Source organism: Heterodontus francisci, unplaced genomic scaffold (assembly GCF_036365525.1).
Source record: "Heterodontus francisci isolate sHetFra1 unplaced genomic scaffold, sHetFra1.hap1 HAP1_SCAFFOLD_214, whole genome shotgun sequence".
In the NCBI taxonomy this organism is placed as follows: Eukaryota; Metazoa; Chordata; class Chondrichthyes; order Heterodontiformes; family Heterodontidae; genus Heterodontus; species Heterodontus francisci.
The window spans coordinates 811,525-825,147 of record NW_027140909.1 but is presented as its reverse complement, the minus strand read 5'-3'; the positions used below and the strand labels follow the sequence as shown (position 1 = coordinate 825,147).

General features: G+C 45.0%; 1 protein-coding gene across 1 annotated transcript; it reads left to right on the top strand.

Annotated features, from left to right (window-relative positions):
• The first annotated feature begins 4,750 nt into the window (after window positions 1-4,750).
• Window positions 4,751-7,287, top strand: LOC137361386 (probable G-protein coupled receptor 139). Its single transcript, XM_068026254.1, has 3 exons — window positions 4,751-4,850; window positions 5,553-5,603; window positions 6,377-7,287. Exons 1-3 carry the CDS (start codon window positions 4,751-4,753, stop codon window positions 7,285-7,287), a joined length of 1,062 nt encoding a protein of 353 aa, XP_067882355.1.
• The last annotated feature ends 6,336 nt before the right edge of the window (window positions 7,288-13,623 follow it).

Sequence of the window (13,623 nt, the reverse complement as noted above, 5' to 3'; positions counted from 1 at the left end):
CGCTTCTACCTCCTTCCCAATATCTACAAAAGGGTCTGTCCGGCAGACACTGAACGTATTACTTCCTATCTAGACTCTGTCATTTCTCCGCTGGTCCAGTCTCTTCCCACCTACATCTGTGACTCTTCTGACGCACTACGTCATTTTGACAATTTCCAGTTTCCTGGTCCCAACCGCCTCCTCTTCACTATGGACGTCCAATCGCTCTACACCTCCATCCCCCACCAGGATGGTTTGAGGGCTCTCTGCTTCTTCCTGGAACAGATGCCCAACCAGTCCCCATCCACCACCACCCTCCTCCGCCTGGCTGAACTTGTTCTCACCTTGAACAACTTCTCCTTCAACTCCATGCACTTCCTTCAAGAAAAAGGTGTCGCTATGGGTACCCGCATGGGTCCTAGTTATGCCTGTATTTTTGTGGGATGTGTCGAGCATTCTTTGTTCCAGTCCTACTCAGGCCCCCTCCCCCAACTCTTTTTCCGGTACATTGATGACTGTATCGGTGCCATTTCCTGCTCACGCCCCGAACTGGAAAACTTTATCAACTTTGCTTCCAATTTCCACCCTTCTCTCACCTTTACATGGTCCATCTCTGACACTTCCCTTCCCTTCCTCGACTTCTCTGTCGCCATCTCTGGTGATAGGCTGTCTACTAATATCCATTATAAGCCCACCGACTCCCACAGCTACCTCGACTACACTTCTTCACACCCTACCTCCTGTAAGGACTCTATTCCATTCTCCCAGTTTCACCGTCTCCGACGCATCTGCTCTGATGATGCCACCTTCCATGACGGTGCTTCTGATATGACCTCCTTTTTCCTCAACCGAGGAATTCCCCCCACTGTGGTTGACAGGGCCCTCAACCGTGTCCGGCCCATTCCCCACACCTCTACCCTCACCCCTTCCCCTCCCTCCCAGAACCATGACAGGGTTCCCCTTGTCCTCACTTTTCACCCCATCAGCCTCCATATCCAAAGGATCATCCTCCGCCATTTCCGCCACCTCCAGCATTATGCCACTACCAGTGGCATCTTCCCCTCCCTTCCCCTGTCAGCATTCCGAAGGGATCGTTCCCTCCACGGCACCCTGGTCCACTCCTCCATTACCCCCACCACCTCGTCCCCGTCCCATGGCACCTTCCCCTGCTATCGCAGGAGGTGTAATACCTGCCCATTTACATCCTCTCTCCTCACTATCCCAGGCCCCAAACACTCCTTTCAGGTGAAGCAGCGATTTACTTGTACTTCTTTCAATGTAGTATACTGTATTCGCTGCTCACAGTGTGGTCTCCTCTACATTGGGGAGACCAAGCACAGACTGGGTTACCACTGTGCGGAACATCTCCACTCAGTGCATAAGCAGGACACTGAGCTTCCGGTTGCTTGCCATTTCAACACTCCCCCCTGCTCTCATGCTCACATCTCTGTCCTGGGATTGCTGCAGTGTTCCAGTGAACATCAACGCAAGCTCGAGGAACAGCATCTCATCTACCGATTAGGCACACTACAACCTGCCGGACTGAACATTGAGTTCAATAATTTCAGAACATGACAGCCCCCCATTTTACTTTCATTTTTAGTTATTTTTTCTTCCTTTTTTTTTACATTCTTTTTTACATTTTTTGCAATCTTTTTTTTTTGCATTTATTTCATTTCATTTTCGATGTGTTCAGTTTGCTTACCCACTGTTTTTTTTCATGTATGCACTTGCTGCTGTTCAATATTCAGTGTATTAACACCTAATCTGTACTAATTCTTTGTCTTTCAACACACCATTAACATATTGTTTGCCTTTGCTCCGAGACCTTTTCGTCAGCTATATGGCCTGGTCCAATCTAGACCTCCTTTGTTATCTCTTGCCCCACCCCTACTTCACTTGCTTATAACTATGACTTTTCTAATATTTGTCAGTTCCGAAGAAGGGTCACTGACCTGAAACGCTAACTCTGCTTCTCTTTTCACAGATGCTGCCAGGCCTGCTGAGTGATTCCAGCATTTCTTGTTTTTATGTCTCTAATCAAACCATGCTTTTCCAAATAATCATAAATCCTGTCTCTCAGAATCCGTTCCAATAATTTGCCCACTACCGACGTAAGACTGACTGGTCCATAATTCACAGGGTTTTCCCTACTCCCTTTCTTGAACAAGGGAACAACATTTGGCACTCTCCAATCATCCGGTACTACTCCAGTGGACAGTGAAGACGCAAAGATCATCGCCAAAGGCGCAGCAATCTCTACCCTCGCTTCCCGTAATATCCTTGGGTATATCCCGTCTGGCCCCGGGGACTTATCTGTCCTCATATCATTCAAAATTTCCAGCACATCCTCACTCTTAACCTCAACCTGTTCGAGCATATCAGAATGTTCCACGCTGTCCTCACAAACGACCAGGTCCATCTGACTAGTGAATACTGAAGCAAAGTATTCATTTAGGACCTCCCCTACCTCCTCCGACTCCAGGCACAAGTTCCCTCCACTATCCCTGATCGGCATTACCCTCACTATGGCTATCCCCTTGTTCTTCACATAACTGTAGAACGCCTTGAGATTTTCCTTAATCCTACCCGCCAAGACTTTTTCATGTCCCCTTCTAGCTCTCCTAAGTCCATTCTTCAGTTCCTTCCTGGCTACCTTGTAACCCTCTAGAGCCCTGTCTGATCCTTGCATCCACAAACTTAAGTAAGCTTCCTTCTTCCTCTTGACTAGCTGATCCACATCTCTTGCCATCCAAGGTTCCTTCACCCTACCATCCCTTCCCTGCCTCATCGGGACAAACCTATCCAGCAGTCGCAGCAAGTGCTCCCTAAACAACCTCCACATTTCTGTCATTAATTTCCCTGAGAACATCTGTTTCCAATTTATGCTCCCCAGTTCCTCCCTAATAGCATTGTAATTCCCCCTCCCCCAATTAAATATTTCCCCATCCCGTCTGCTCCTGTCCCTCTCCATGACTATAGTAAAGGTCAGGGAGTTGTGATGACTATCACCGAAATGCTCTCCCACCGAGCGATCTGACACCTTGCCTGGTTCGTTGCCAAGCACCAAGTCCAACATAGTCTCCCCTCTATTCGGCCTATCTGCATATTGAGTCTGGAAACCTTCCTGGCCACACCTGACAAAAACTGCTCCATCCAAACTATTTGCACTAAGGAAGTTGAAGTCACCCATGACAACAACCCTGTTACTTCTGCACATTTCGAAAATCTGCCTCCCAATCTGTTCCTGCTTGTCTCTGTTGCTATTGGGGGTTCTATAGAATACTCCCAACAAAGTGGCTGCTCCTTTCCTGTTTCTGTCTTCCATGCATAATGACTCGGTGGACAAACTCTCCTCGATGACCTCCCTTTCTGCAGCTGTGATACTATCCCTGATTAGCAAGGCCTCTCCCCACCTCTTTTACTTCCCTCCCTATTCCTTTTGAAACATCTAAACCCCGGAACATCCAACATCCATTCCTGCCCCTGTGATATCCACGTCTCCGTAATGACCACAACATCATAGCTCCAAGTACTGATCCATGCTCTAAGTTCATCACCCTTATTCCTGACACTCCTTGCGTTAAAATAGACACACTTCAACCCAACATACTGGCTGCAACTTTGCCCTGTCAACTGTCTAACCTTCCTCACAGACTCTCTGCACTCGGTATCTGCCTGTTCAACAGCTACCCCATCCAGTGATCCTGAGCTCCACTTCCCATCCCCCTGCCAAACTAATTTAAACCCTCCCGAAGAGCTCTAGCAAACGTCCCGCCCAGGATATTGGTGCCCCTCCATTTCAGATGCAACCCGTCCTTCTTGCACAGGTCCCACCTTCCCCAGAAGGTTTCCCAATGATCCACATATCTGAATCCCTTCCTCCTACACCAGTTCTGTAACCACGTGTTCAGCTGCACTCGCTCCCTGTTTCTAGCCTCACTAGCACGTGGCACCGGTAACAATACTGAGATTACTACGCTGCTCGTCCTGCCTTTCAGCTTCCAACCTCACTCCCTATGTTCGATTTTCAGGTCCTCATCCCTTTTCCTAGCTATGTCATTGGTACCGATATGTACCACGACCTCTGGCTGCTCCCTCTCCCCCTTAAGAATCCTGTAGACATGATCCGAGACATCCCTGACCCTGGCAGCCGGGAGGCAACATACCATCCGGGAGTCTCGTTCGCGACCACAGAATCTCCTGTCTGTTTCTCTAACCATTGAATCTCCTATCACTATCACTCTCCTATTCTCCCCCCTTCCCTTCAGAGCCACTGAGCCAGGCTCAGTGCCAGAGACCTGGCCACTCTGGCTTTCCTCTTGTAGGTCGACCCCCCAACCATATCCAAAACGGTATACGCATTATTGAGGGGAACGGCCACAGGGGATCACTGCACTGTGCGCCTATTCCCTTTCCCTCCCCTGACTGTCATCCAGCTACCTTTATCCTGTACCTTAGGTGTCACTACTTCCCTATAACTGCTCGCTATCACCCCCTCAGCATCCTGAATGATCCGAAGTTCATCCAGCTCAAGCTCCAGTTCCCTAACGCAGTCTGCGAGGAGCTGGAGTTGGCTGCACTTCTCACAGGCGAAGTCAGCAGGGGCACAAGTGGTGACCCTCACCTCCCACATCCTGCAAGAGGAGCATGCAACTGTCCTAGCTTCCATCCCCTCTGCACTAAATTGACAACAGAGATTAAAAAAAGGGAAAACCTTACCTTACCAAACCCTCCACACAAGAGTCCTTTTTTTGGTTAGAGGAGGAGGATGGGTGGGAAACACTACACGTGTAGTGTTTCGGGTTTAGCCACTGACCGAATAAATAGGTTTACTTACCCAGCGGTCCCCTTGTCCGCCGAAACAAAAGGTAAGTTATTTTAAACTGAAACTCACCTTCCCAGCTGTCACCTCGCTCGCACTATCGCTGCTTCCAACGAAACTCAATGAAGAACAGTGCTGACATTTTCTTTTTCAATTAGTCATTTTATTTTCTGTCGGACTTAACAGTAAGATTACATTTCAGCCTATAATCAGTGTTCCCACTTTCTTGGATGGTCTTTGCTGGTAATGGTAGATCGCTACACCAGAATCACTGGGAGTGGCGGGGGCATGAGCTGATTCTTGGGGTGTTGATCCCTATTGCAATACACCGAGAAAGCTGGTCCACATCCCATGCTTTACCTACAATCCTCTGTCACTTTTCCTGGCCACTGGAGCCCTTTCCTCGTTGCCACATTACTCATGCACCACTTTATTTATTTATTATTCTGTCACCATTTACACCTCCTCTGGACCGATTCCCTTTATTCTTGATTCTCCAGTGCGCCTTATAACATCACCCCTTTTGTCATTGAAACAATCCTTTCCTCCACACGATTCCTTTGTGCTTTCCTCCCCCTTTAGCAGATTTTTTCACTGGCTTTATCATTGCTTTAAAACTGTTAATCTCCAATATCTTCCAGTTCTGATGAAAGCCTATCAGTCTGAAAATTTAACTTTGTTCTTCTCTGCACAGATGCTACCTGACGGGTTGAGTGTTTTCAAAATTGTCTGTTCTTCTGATTTACAGCTTTTCAGCGTTATTATTTGCTCAAACGCTTAGGCCTGAATATTAGCAGGGGTGAGTGCCATAGTGAGGGTGGACTTCCATTTTTAATTCCAATGGCTGCCTCCTTTATCCTTGACAGGTGCCCTGTCCTGAAGTCTGCCTGATTGACAGGCTGAGCTTTCAGTCGGGCTGGGAGGACAATGGAGCAAGCATATAGATCAGGTCAGTGCAACTGCTGACCAGGAGGTATGGCGGGGAGTGGGTGGCTTCTTGATATCAGAGCAGCTCAATCACTAACTCCATACCTGGAGAGAGTAGTGACATCTCCAATTACTGGGCTATCAATCACCAACTCCTGGAAGGGGTCGCATATCCTCGAATGTGTTCCGAGTCCCGGGAGGATAAGTCGGTGGAGGGGGAGTGTCTGGTCTACAGCTAAATGTATGCGTCTCCTCTGCTGAACATCGCCCCATGTCTAGTTATGTGGAATGGTCGGGCGGAGTGTCTGATTCAAGACATGATTGGGGACCTGACAACCTGGGCTTCCACACACAAGAAGATGGACTGATCCCAGGAGCAGGTATCCGAACCCAGATGTGGTTTCAATCCAGGGTGGAGATCTCATCGTGAGGGGATCCAATCATTGGTCTGGTGTGGAAATTGTCACCTGTCACAACTCCGTCAAACCTGGAATTTGGTATCAGGTTGAGAATTTTAAACTTTAAACTCTGACCGCCCTTAAACTGACTCATTTGATGCTAATGCCCTGCTGTTCCTGTCTGGGCCAGACATGGAGAATGTTTGATTAGCTAATATCCAGTCTCATTCCCTTCTCTTTCTTGTAGTTAATTTATTGGCGATTGTGATCCTGTCTGGGGGAAAGTGCAAACTCTCCACCTGCACCACTCGCTATCTGGTGGCTATGACAATGGCGGATCTACTGGTCATTATCACTGAGATCACAATGATCTGGATCATTAATTATTATTTTCTGGGATCTTTCCGCAACATCACCCATGTGTGTAGTGTTATCGGTGTTCTTTCTTGTGCAGCTGCAGACTGTTCTGTCTGTTTCACCGTCACTTTCTCCTTTGATCGATTTATTGCCATTTGTTGCCAGAAGCTGAAAACAAAATACTGCCCCGAGAAAGTTGCAGTCGTGGTTCTTGCAACAACTTGCCTACTGCTTTGTTCAAAAAACGTCCCATTCTACTTTATATTTGAATCTAGAGAGATAATTGATATTATATCACGGTTGTGTTATCCAAAGAAAAGTTATTTTACCGAGCCTGGATGGATGGCATTTGCCTGTTTTGATAATGTTTTAACACCATTGCTCCCATATGTGTTAATTCTGTCGTTCAACTCTCTGACAGTCAAACAAGTCTTAGTGGCTAGTCAAGTCCGTAAGGGACTGACGAGTCACAGCAAGGCGGAGAATTGCAGTGATGCAGAGATGGTGAGCAGAAGGAAGTCTGTCATTTTACTGTTTACCCTATCTGGCAGCTTCATACTCCTGTGTTTGGTAATTGTTATAGAATTCTTATATCATATCATTTCAGGAAAAGAGCCCGGATATTACATCAATTCTGAATATATATTTGAACACGTTGGAGATATGCTGCGGAATTTAAGTTGCTGCTCAAACACATTTATATTTGGGGCAACTCAGTCGAAGTTCAGAGAGCAGTTCAAGAGTGTGGTGAAATATCCGGTTACATCAATTGTTCAATTAATTAACAAACAAAACAACTGAGAGCAGCCCAGAGCTGTTCCCAGTCCATGAATGTTATATTTAGGCCCATTGGGCAAGACTTGACCGAAAGCTGGATGACCCGAAATGCACGAGCATTTGTGCGGTTTGGCGGGTGGGGTGCCACAATCGTCAGAGCAGCAGGGCGGCAGTCAAGAGATTACCGGCAGCTAGATGAATGAAAATACATTGGCGGGCGCTGGAAGAGGGTCACACACGCCAAAGAGCAAAGGGGCTGCTGGCCAGAGTTGACCAACGGCTGGATTACATAAAATAGACCTGCAGTGGGAGGCGGGGAGAGTGTTCAGGAGGTTGTCGCACATGCCAAAGAGCAGCGGGGCAGAAGGCAACAAGTGACCGACAGCTAGATTAACCGAAATGCTATCTCACCAGGGATGTTGATGAATAACGCACGTCAAGGAGCAGTTGGGTGGTGGCAAGGAGTGAGCTATGGATGACCAGAAGGAAGGGGGCAGGAGGAATTTCAGAGCATCTTTGCAGGACAGGACGCAAAGTGATAATATATGCTTAGAGTAGCTGGGCAAGGTTAATATACTTAATGAGTACTTTGTACCAGTGTTCATTAAGGAAATTAAACCTGACACAATGTCAGCAGAAGCTGAGATAGTAGAGACATGGATAGGATGGAAATTCGGAGGGGGAAGGAACTAAAAATGTAGCCTTTGCTAAAGGTAGATATTTCAAAAGGTCCTGGTAAGCTTCCATTCCATGCTGCTAATGGAGCGGCAATGGAGAAAGCAGTAACATTTGCCATAATCTTCCCTGGATATCAATGAGATGCCAAAGGATGGGCGGCACAGTGGCGCAGTGGTTAGCACCGCAACCTCACAGTTCCAGCGACCCGGATTCAATTCTGGCTACTGCCTGTGTGGAGTTTGCAAGTTCTCCCTCTGTCTGTGTGGATTTCCGTTGGGTACTCCGGTTTCCTCCCACCACCAAAAGACTTGCAGGTTGATAGGTAAATTGGCCATTATAAATTGCTCCTAATATCGGTAGGTGGTAGCAGAATATAGTGACAGTTGGGGATGTGGTATGAATATGGGATTAGAGTAGTATTAGTATAAATGGGTGGTTGTTGGTCGGCACAGAGTCGGTGGGCCGAAGGACCTGTTTCAGTGCTGTATCTCTAAATAAAATAGAAAATAAAAATGAAAAAAGATTTGGGAGTGGCAGAAGTGATATCCTTATTCTGGAACAAAAACAAGAAAAGAGTTCCGAAGAAGGGTCACTGACCCGAAACGTTAACTCTGCTTCTCTTTCCACAGATGCTGCCAGACCTGCTGAGTGAATCCGGCATTTCTTGTTTTTGTTTCAGATTTCCAGCATCCGCAGTATTTTGCTTTTATCCTTATTCTGGAAACTGTGTTAGTACAAACCTAACACTTAACGGCCAGTAAGTTCAGCATCAGTGTTGGATAAGCTTTTTGAAACAATAATCAGGAAAAATAATAGCAAACACAGGTTTGAGTTAATTAAGGATGGCCAGTACGGATTTGTAAAAGGCTTGATTAATCTAATTGTATTAATAATGATGCAACAGATGAGGTTGATGAAGGGCATGCAGTGAATGTTGTGTTCTGGATTTTAAGAAACTATTTGATAAGTTACCAGATGAAAATGCTGGTGAACCGATTTAGGCTCATGAATAATAGAGCCAGTGCATAACTCAAGAAAAATTGGATTCAGGGCAAAAAAACAACAAATCATATTAAATCTTTGTTTTTTTCCGACTGTAGAATGGTAGACAGCAGTGTTCTCCAAGGGTCAGTGCTGGGACCACTGCGTTTGTACTATATATAAATGCTGGTTCTTGGAATACCGAATAGAATCTCAGAATTTGACAATGACACCAAACCTGGAGGTGTGGCAAAGAGTGAGGATGATATAAACCGGCTCAAATAGGGTACAGATAGACGAAGAGAGTGGGCAGATATGTGGCAGATGGAATTTAATGCTGAAGCATGTGAGGTTTTGCATTTTGGCAGAAAGAATAGGTCGAGACAATATATGCATACTTGATGGCGCAGTTTCTAAAGCATGTGTAGGAACCTGAGTGTGCAGGTGAATAAACCTTTGAGTGTAGCAGGACATATTGAAGCAGTAGTTATTGGAGCATATGGGGGATCATAAATAGAGACATTGAATACAGAATCAGGGAAGTTATAATGAACTTCAATTAAGTTCGGGTTCGGCACTGAACTGGATTATTGCGACCAGTTCTGGTCACCACCCTTCAGGAAGGATGTGAGCATCCCTGAGAGGGTGCATGAGAAATTTCCCAGAATGGTTCCCTGGATGGCTGATTTTCGTCACAAAGTTAAGTTGTAAAATCTAGGTTTGTTATCCTTAGAAGAAAGGAATTTGAGAGGTGATTTAGTAGCAGTGCACCAGATTATGACAGGTTTAGCTAAGTTAGACAAGGAAAAACTGTTCTCATTAGCAAATGACACAAGGAATAAGGGACACAGATTGAAATATTTGTGGAAGAGATGCAGGGGGGATATGAGGAAGAACTTATTTGTGCAGAGGGTGGTAACGACCTGGCACTCACTGCCAATAAGCGTGGTGGAAGTGGAGACAATCAATGACTTCAAGAGAAAATTGGATGGACACTTGAGGGAAATAGACTTTCAGGGCTATTGGATCAACCGAGGAATGGGACTGGCTACATAGCTGCAAGGAGAACTAGTATAGACTTCTCAACTCAACTCAACTCAATTCAGCTCAACTCAACTCATTCAAAATAATTCTGCATATGAACCTCAAGTATTGGAAGCTGCAGGGCTGCGGACCAAATGCTGGAAGGTGGGATTAGAATAGGTGGATCGTGTTCTGGTCAGCACTGTCACGATGGGACAAGTGGCCTCTTTCTGTGCCTTAAACCTTCTCTGATTCGATGATTCTGTATGACAAATGACTCTTTGAATCTGTGACTGTATTTCTCAAATTCTGCAATATCACCCAATAAAAAAGCAACAACGTGCATCATGACGATCTCTGAGAGCTTCCCTTTATGACAACAGTAAAAGATTGAGGGATCTGTTTTAAGTTAAACACAACCAATTTTCAGCAAGGCATATCTCACCGAGAGTTCCACTGCTCTGAAGTATCATTAAGGATCGTTAAGGCCATAAATGCATTTCTTTTTTTTTAGTTTCCATAGTTTTCCTTCTGCCTCTGCTGCCTCATTACGTGGTTTCAGAAGTACGTAACTCTGAAAAGAATCCCCCTGCAGATACGTGGTTTTCATGCGGATTGAACTACACTTCCTTAAATACGTGGCCAAAAGAGCTAAAAAAGGATTGTCAAGATTAGTTTTCTAGCTGTGGGAGAGTCCACTCTATCATCTGTACCACAGAGTCACTCTTCAAAACCCCTCCCAAATAGCCATGCGTTAGCCTCCTAGGTCCCATTTGCAAGGATTTTTCAGTTGAAATCCATCTGTGTGCTAATGCTGTCTGTTTCGTACATGGTACCCCAGAATAAACATCAAACTCTGCAACGCTCTAACTGCTTTTGGTTTGCCTCTCTTATTGGTTTATCCCCAAATTCATTGACAGCCACCAAAAACTTACAGTTATGAGAGCGTCTGCTTCTAATTCTATTGCGAGACTGTTCTTCAGTCTTCATTTCATTGTGTACTCTGTTCAAACGGCCTCCACTTGCACTTTGATATCCTTCAAGACGACTACTGTAAGATCTCTCCCCAGACTATTCGAGACTCTTTCTCCAGTACATGTTCATTTCCTGAGGCAAATGTCATCTCCAGATCCAATATTAGAACTTGCACTACCCTTTCATACTCCCCACGCTTCCACCCCATTCTGCCAGTCAATGGATCTTGCCTCTTGACCATCATTCCGAGCATTCAACCAATCTTGATGATTACTTTGTGTCTGCCTTCACTGAGGAAGATACAATAAATATCCAAGAATTTGAGATCCAAGGAATAAGGGAGAATAAGGAATGGAAGGACATTATTACTAGTAAGAAGAAATTGAGTGGTACGGTTCTATTTAAAATTAAGAAGTAATGGAGAAATTAAAGGGGCTGAAGGTTGATAAGTCCCCAGGACCTGATGTCCTACATGCCAGAGTGTTGTAAGAGGTAGCTATGGAGATAGTGCAAGCATTGGGGATCATTTGCCAACATTCTATACATTCTGGAGCGGTGCAGCAGATTGGGAGGTCAGAAATGTCACCCTACCAATTAAGAAGGGAGGGATCGAGAAAACAAGAGATTGCATAGCTGTTCGCCTTACATCAGTGGTTGGTATAATTCTAGGATCTATTGTGAAGGGTCTGATAAATGGAGACGCGGATAATAATAATCTGATCGGGCATAGTCAACATGGAGTTATGAAAGGAAAATCATGCTTTATGAAGCTGTTTGTGTTTTTTGAGGATATTACTAACAGAATTCACAGAGGGGAGTCAGTGGGCTTGGTATACTTGGATTTTCATAAGGCCTTTGATAAAGTCCCCCGCTGGAGGTTAGTTACAAAGTTAAAACACATGGAATAGGAGGTAATATACTGGGATAGATGAAGTATTGGTTAACAGGCAGAAAACAGAGAGTAGGAATCGATGTGTCATTCTCGCATTGGCAGGCTGTGACGAGTCCGGCACCACAGTGATCAGTGCTTGAGCCCCAGGTGTTCACAATATGTATCAATGCTTTGCATGTGGGAATCAAATATAGCATTTTCAAGTTCACGATTACCCCTTGTGGGAATGTGTGGTGTGTGGAAGATGCAAAGCGGCTTCAAGGGATTTTGAAAGACTTAGTGAGTGGACAAAAACGTGGCAGATGGAATATAATATAGAAAAATGTGAAGTTATCCACTTTGGTAGGAGGAATAGATGTGCAGAGTATTTCTTAAATTGTAAGCGATTCTGACCTCTAGATGTACAAAGGGTGTCCTTGTCAATAAGTCACGGAAAGCTATCATGCAGTTGCAGCAAGCAATTAAGAAGGCTAATGGTATGTTAGCCTTTGTCCCAATCAGATTTGAGTACAGGAGTAGTGAAATCTTGCTTCAAGTGCATAGAACCTTAGTTATATCGCACCTGTAGTACTGTGTGCAATTTTGGTCTGTTTACCTTTGGAAGGGTGTTATTGTAATAAATGCAGTGCGACGAAAGTTCACCAGACTTGGTTACGGGATGGCGGGACGGTCCTATGAAGAGAGATTGGGGCAAATTGGCCTGCATTCTCCAGAGTTTCGAAGAATGAGAGGATGATCTCAGTGAAACCTACAAAATACTTGAAGGGTTAGACAGGGTAGGTGCAGCTAAGATGCTTCCCCTGGTTGAGGAGTCTAGAGCCAGGGGGCACTATTTCAAAATAAGGGGAAAGCCACTTAGGACAGAGATGAGGAGACATTTCTTCATTCAGAGGGTTGTGAATCTTTGGGATGTTTTATCCCAGAGGGCTATGGGCACTCAGTCATTGAGTGTGCTTAAAGCAGAGATTTACAGATTTCCAAATAGAAATGACAGAATGCTATACTGTGAGCTGATAATGTGGGACAAAGGCATTGAGGTTGGTGAACAGCAATGATCGTATTGAATGGCTGAGCAGGCTCGATGGGCAGAATGGCCTACTCTTGCTCCTCTGTTCCAACGTTCCTTTGGTTCTATTTAAAATTGCCAGTACTTTTTTTCTGCATGTCCCACAATGTCACATCCCTCAAATGGCTCGACCCTTCTGGAGTATACATCACCTGAGTACTGACTCGGTGCAAATGGTCTTTGGATGTGATAGCTCTGTCCTGTATGATAATCATCACTCACACTAAAACTCGGCATCACTTGTTTAACCGTATTCTACTCCTCAAAACCGTCATTAAAACATACATTTGTATTTGAGGCACAAAGCTGCTCAGATTCTGAGATTTTTGCAATTCATGAGGAATGACCCTGAATAATGCAATTGCCATGTGTGTTGACTAATGTCTTACCATCCTGACATATTACTTTACGAGGGCCTTGCCATTCCCAATGAATCTCTCTTTTATAGTATACTAAATTTCTTGAATTACTTTCTGTCTCAGTTGGCCTTATGTGTTGCCTCAGAGCTCTCAGAAATTTCACAGTAGGGCATGAGAGTGCCCCCGGCACTGTGAACATATTTCACACTTTTCACTGATTTCTTCTATTATCCTGGTATACTCCTCAAAAGTCACACCTGAATCCTTTAGCAGGGTTTTCATCTTTGACAAAAAGGCTGAGCAAATTTTCTATGTATGTTTAAAACACTTTGCTTGTTTTCTGTCTCTCTGCGAGTCTTTTTGCTTGACACTATTAACGTTTCTCT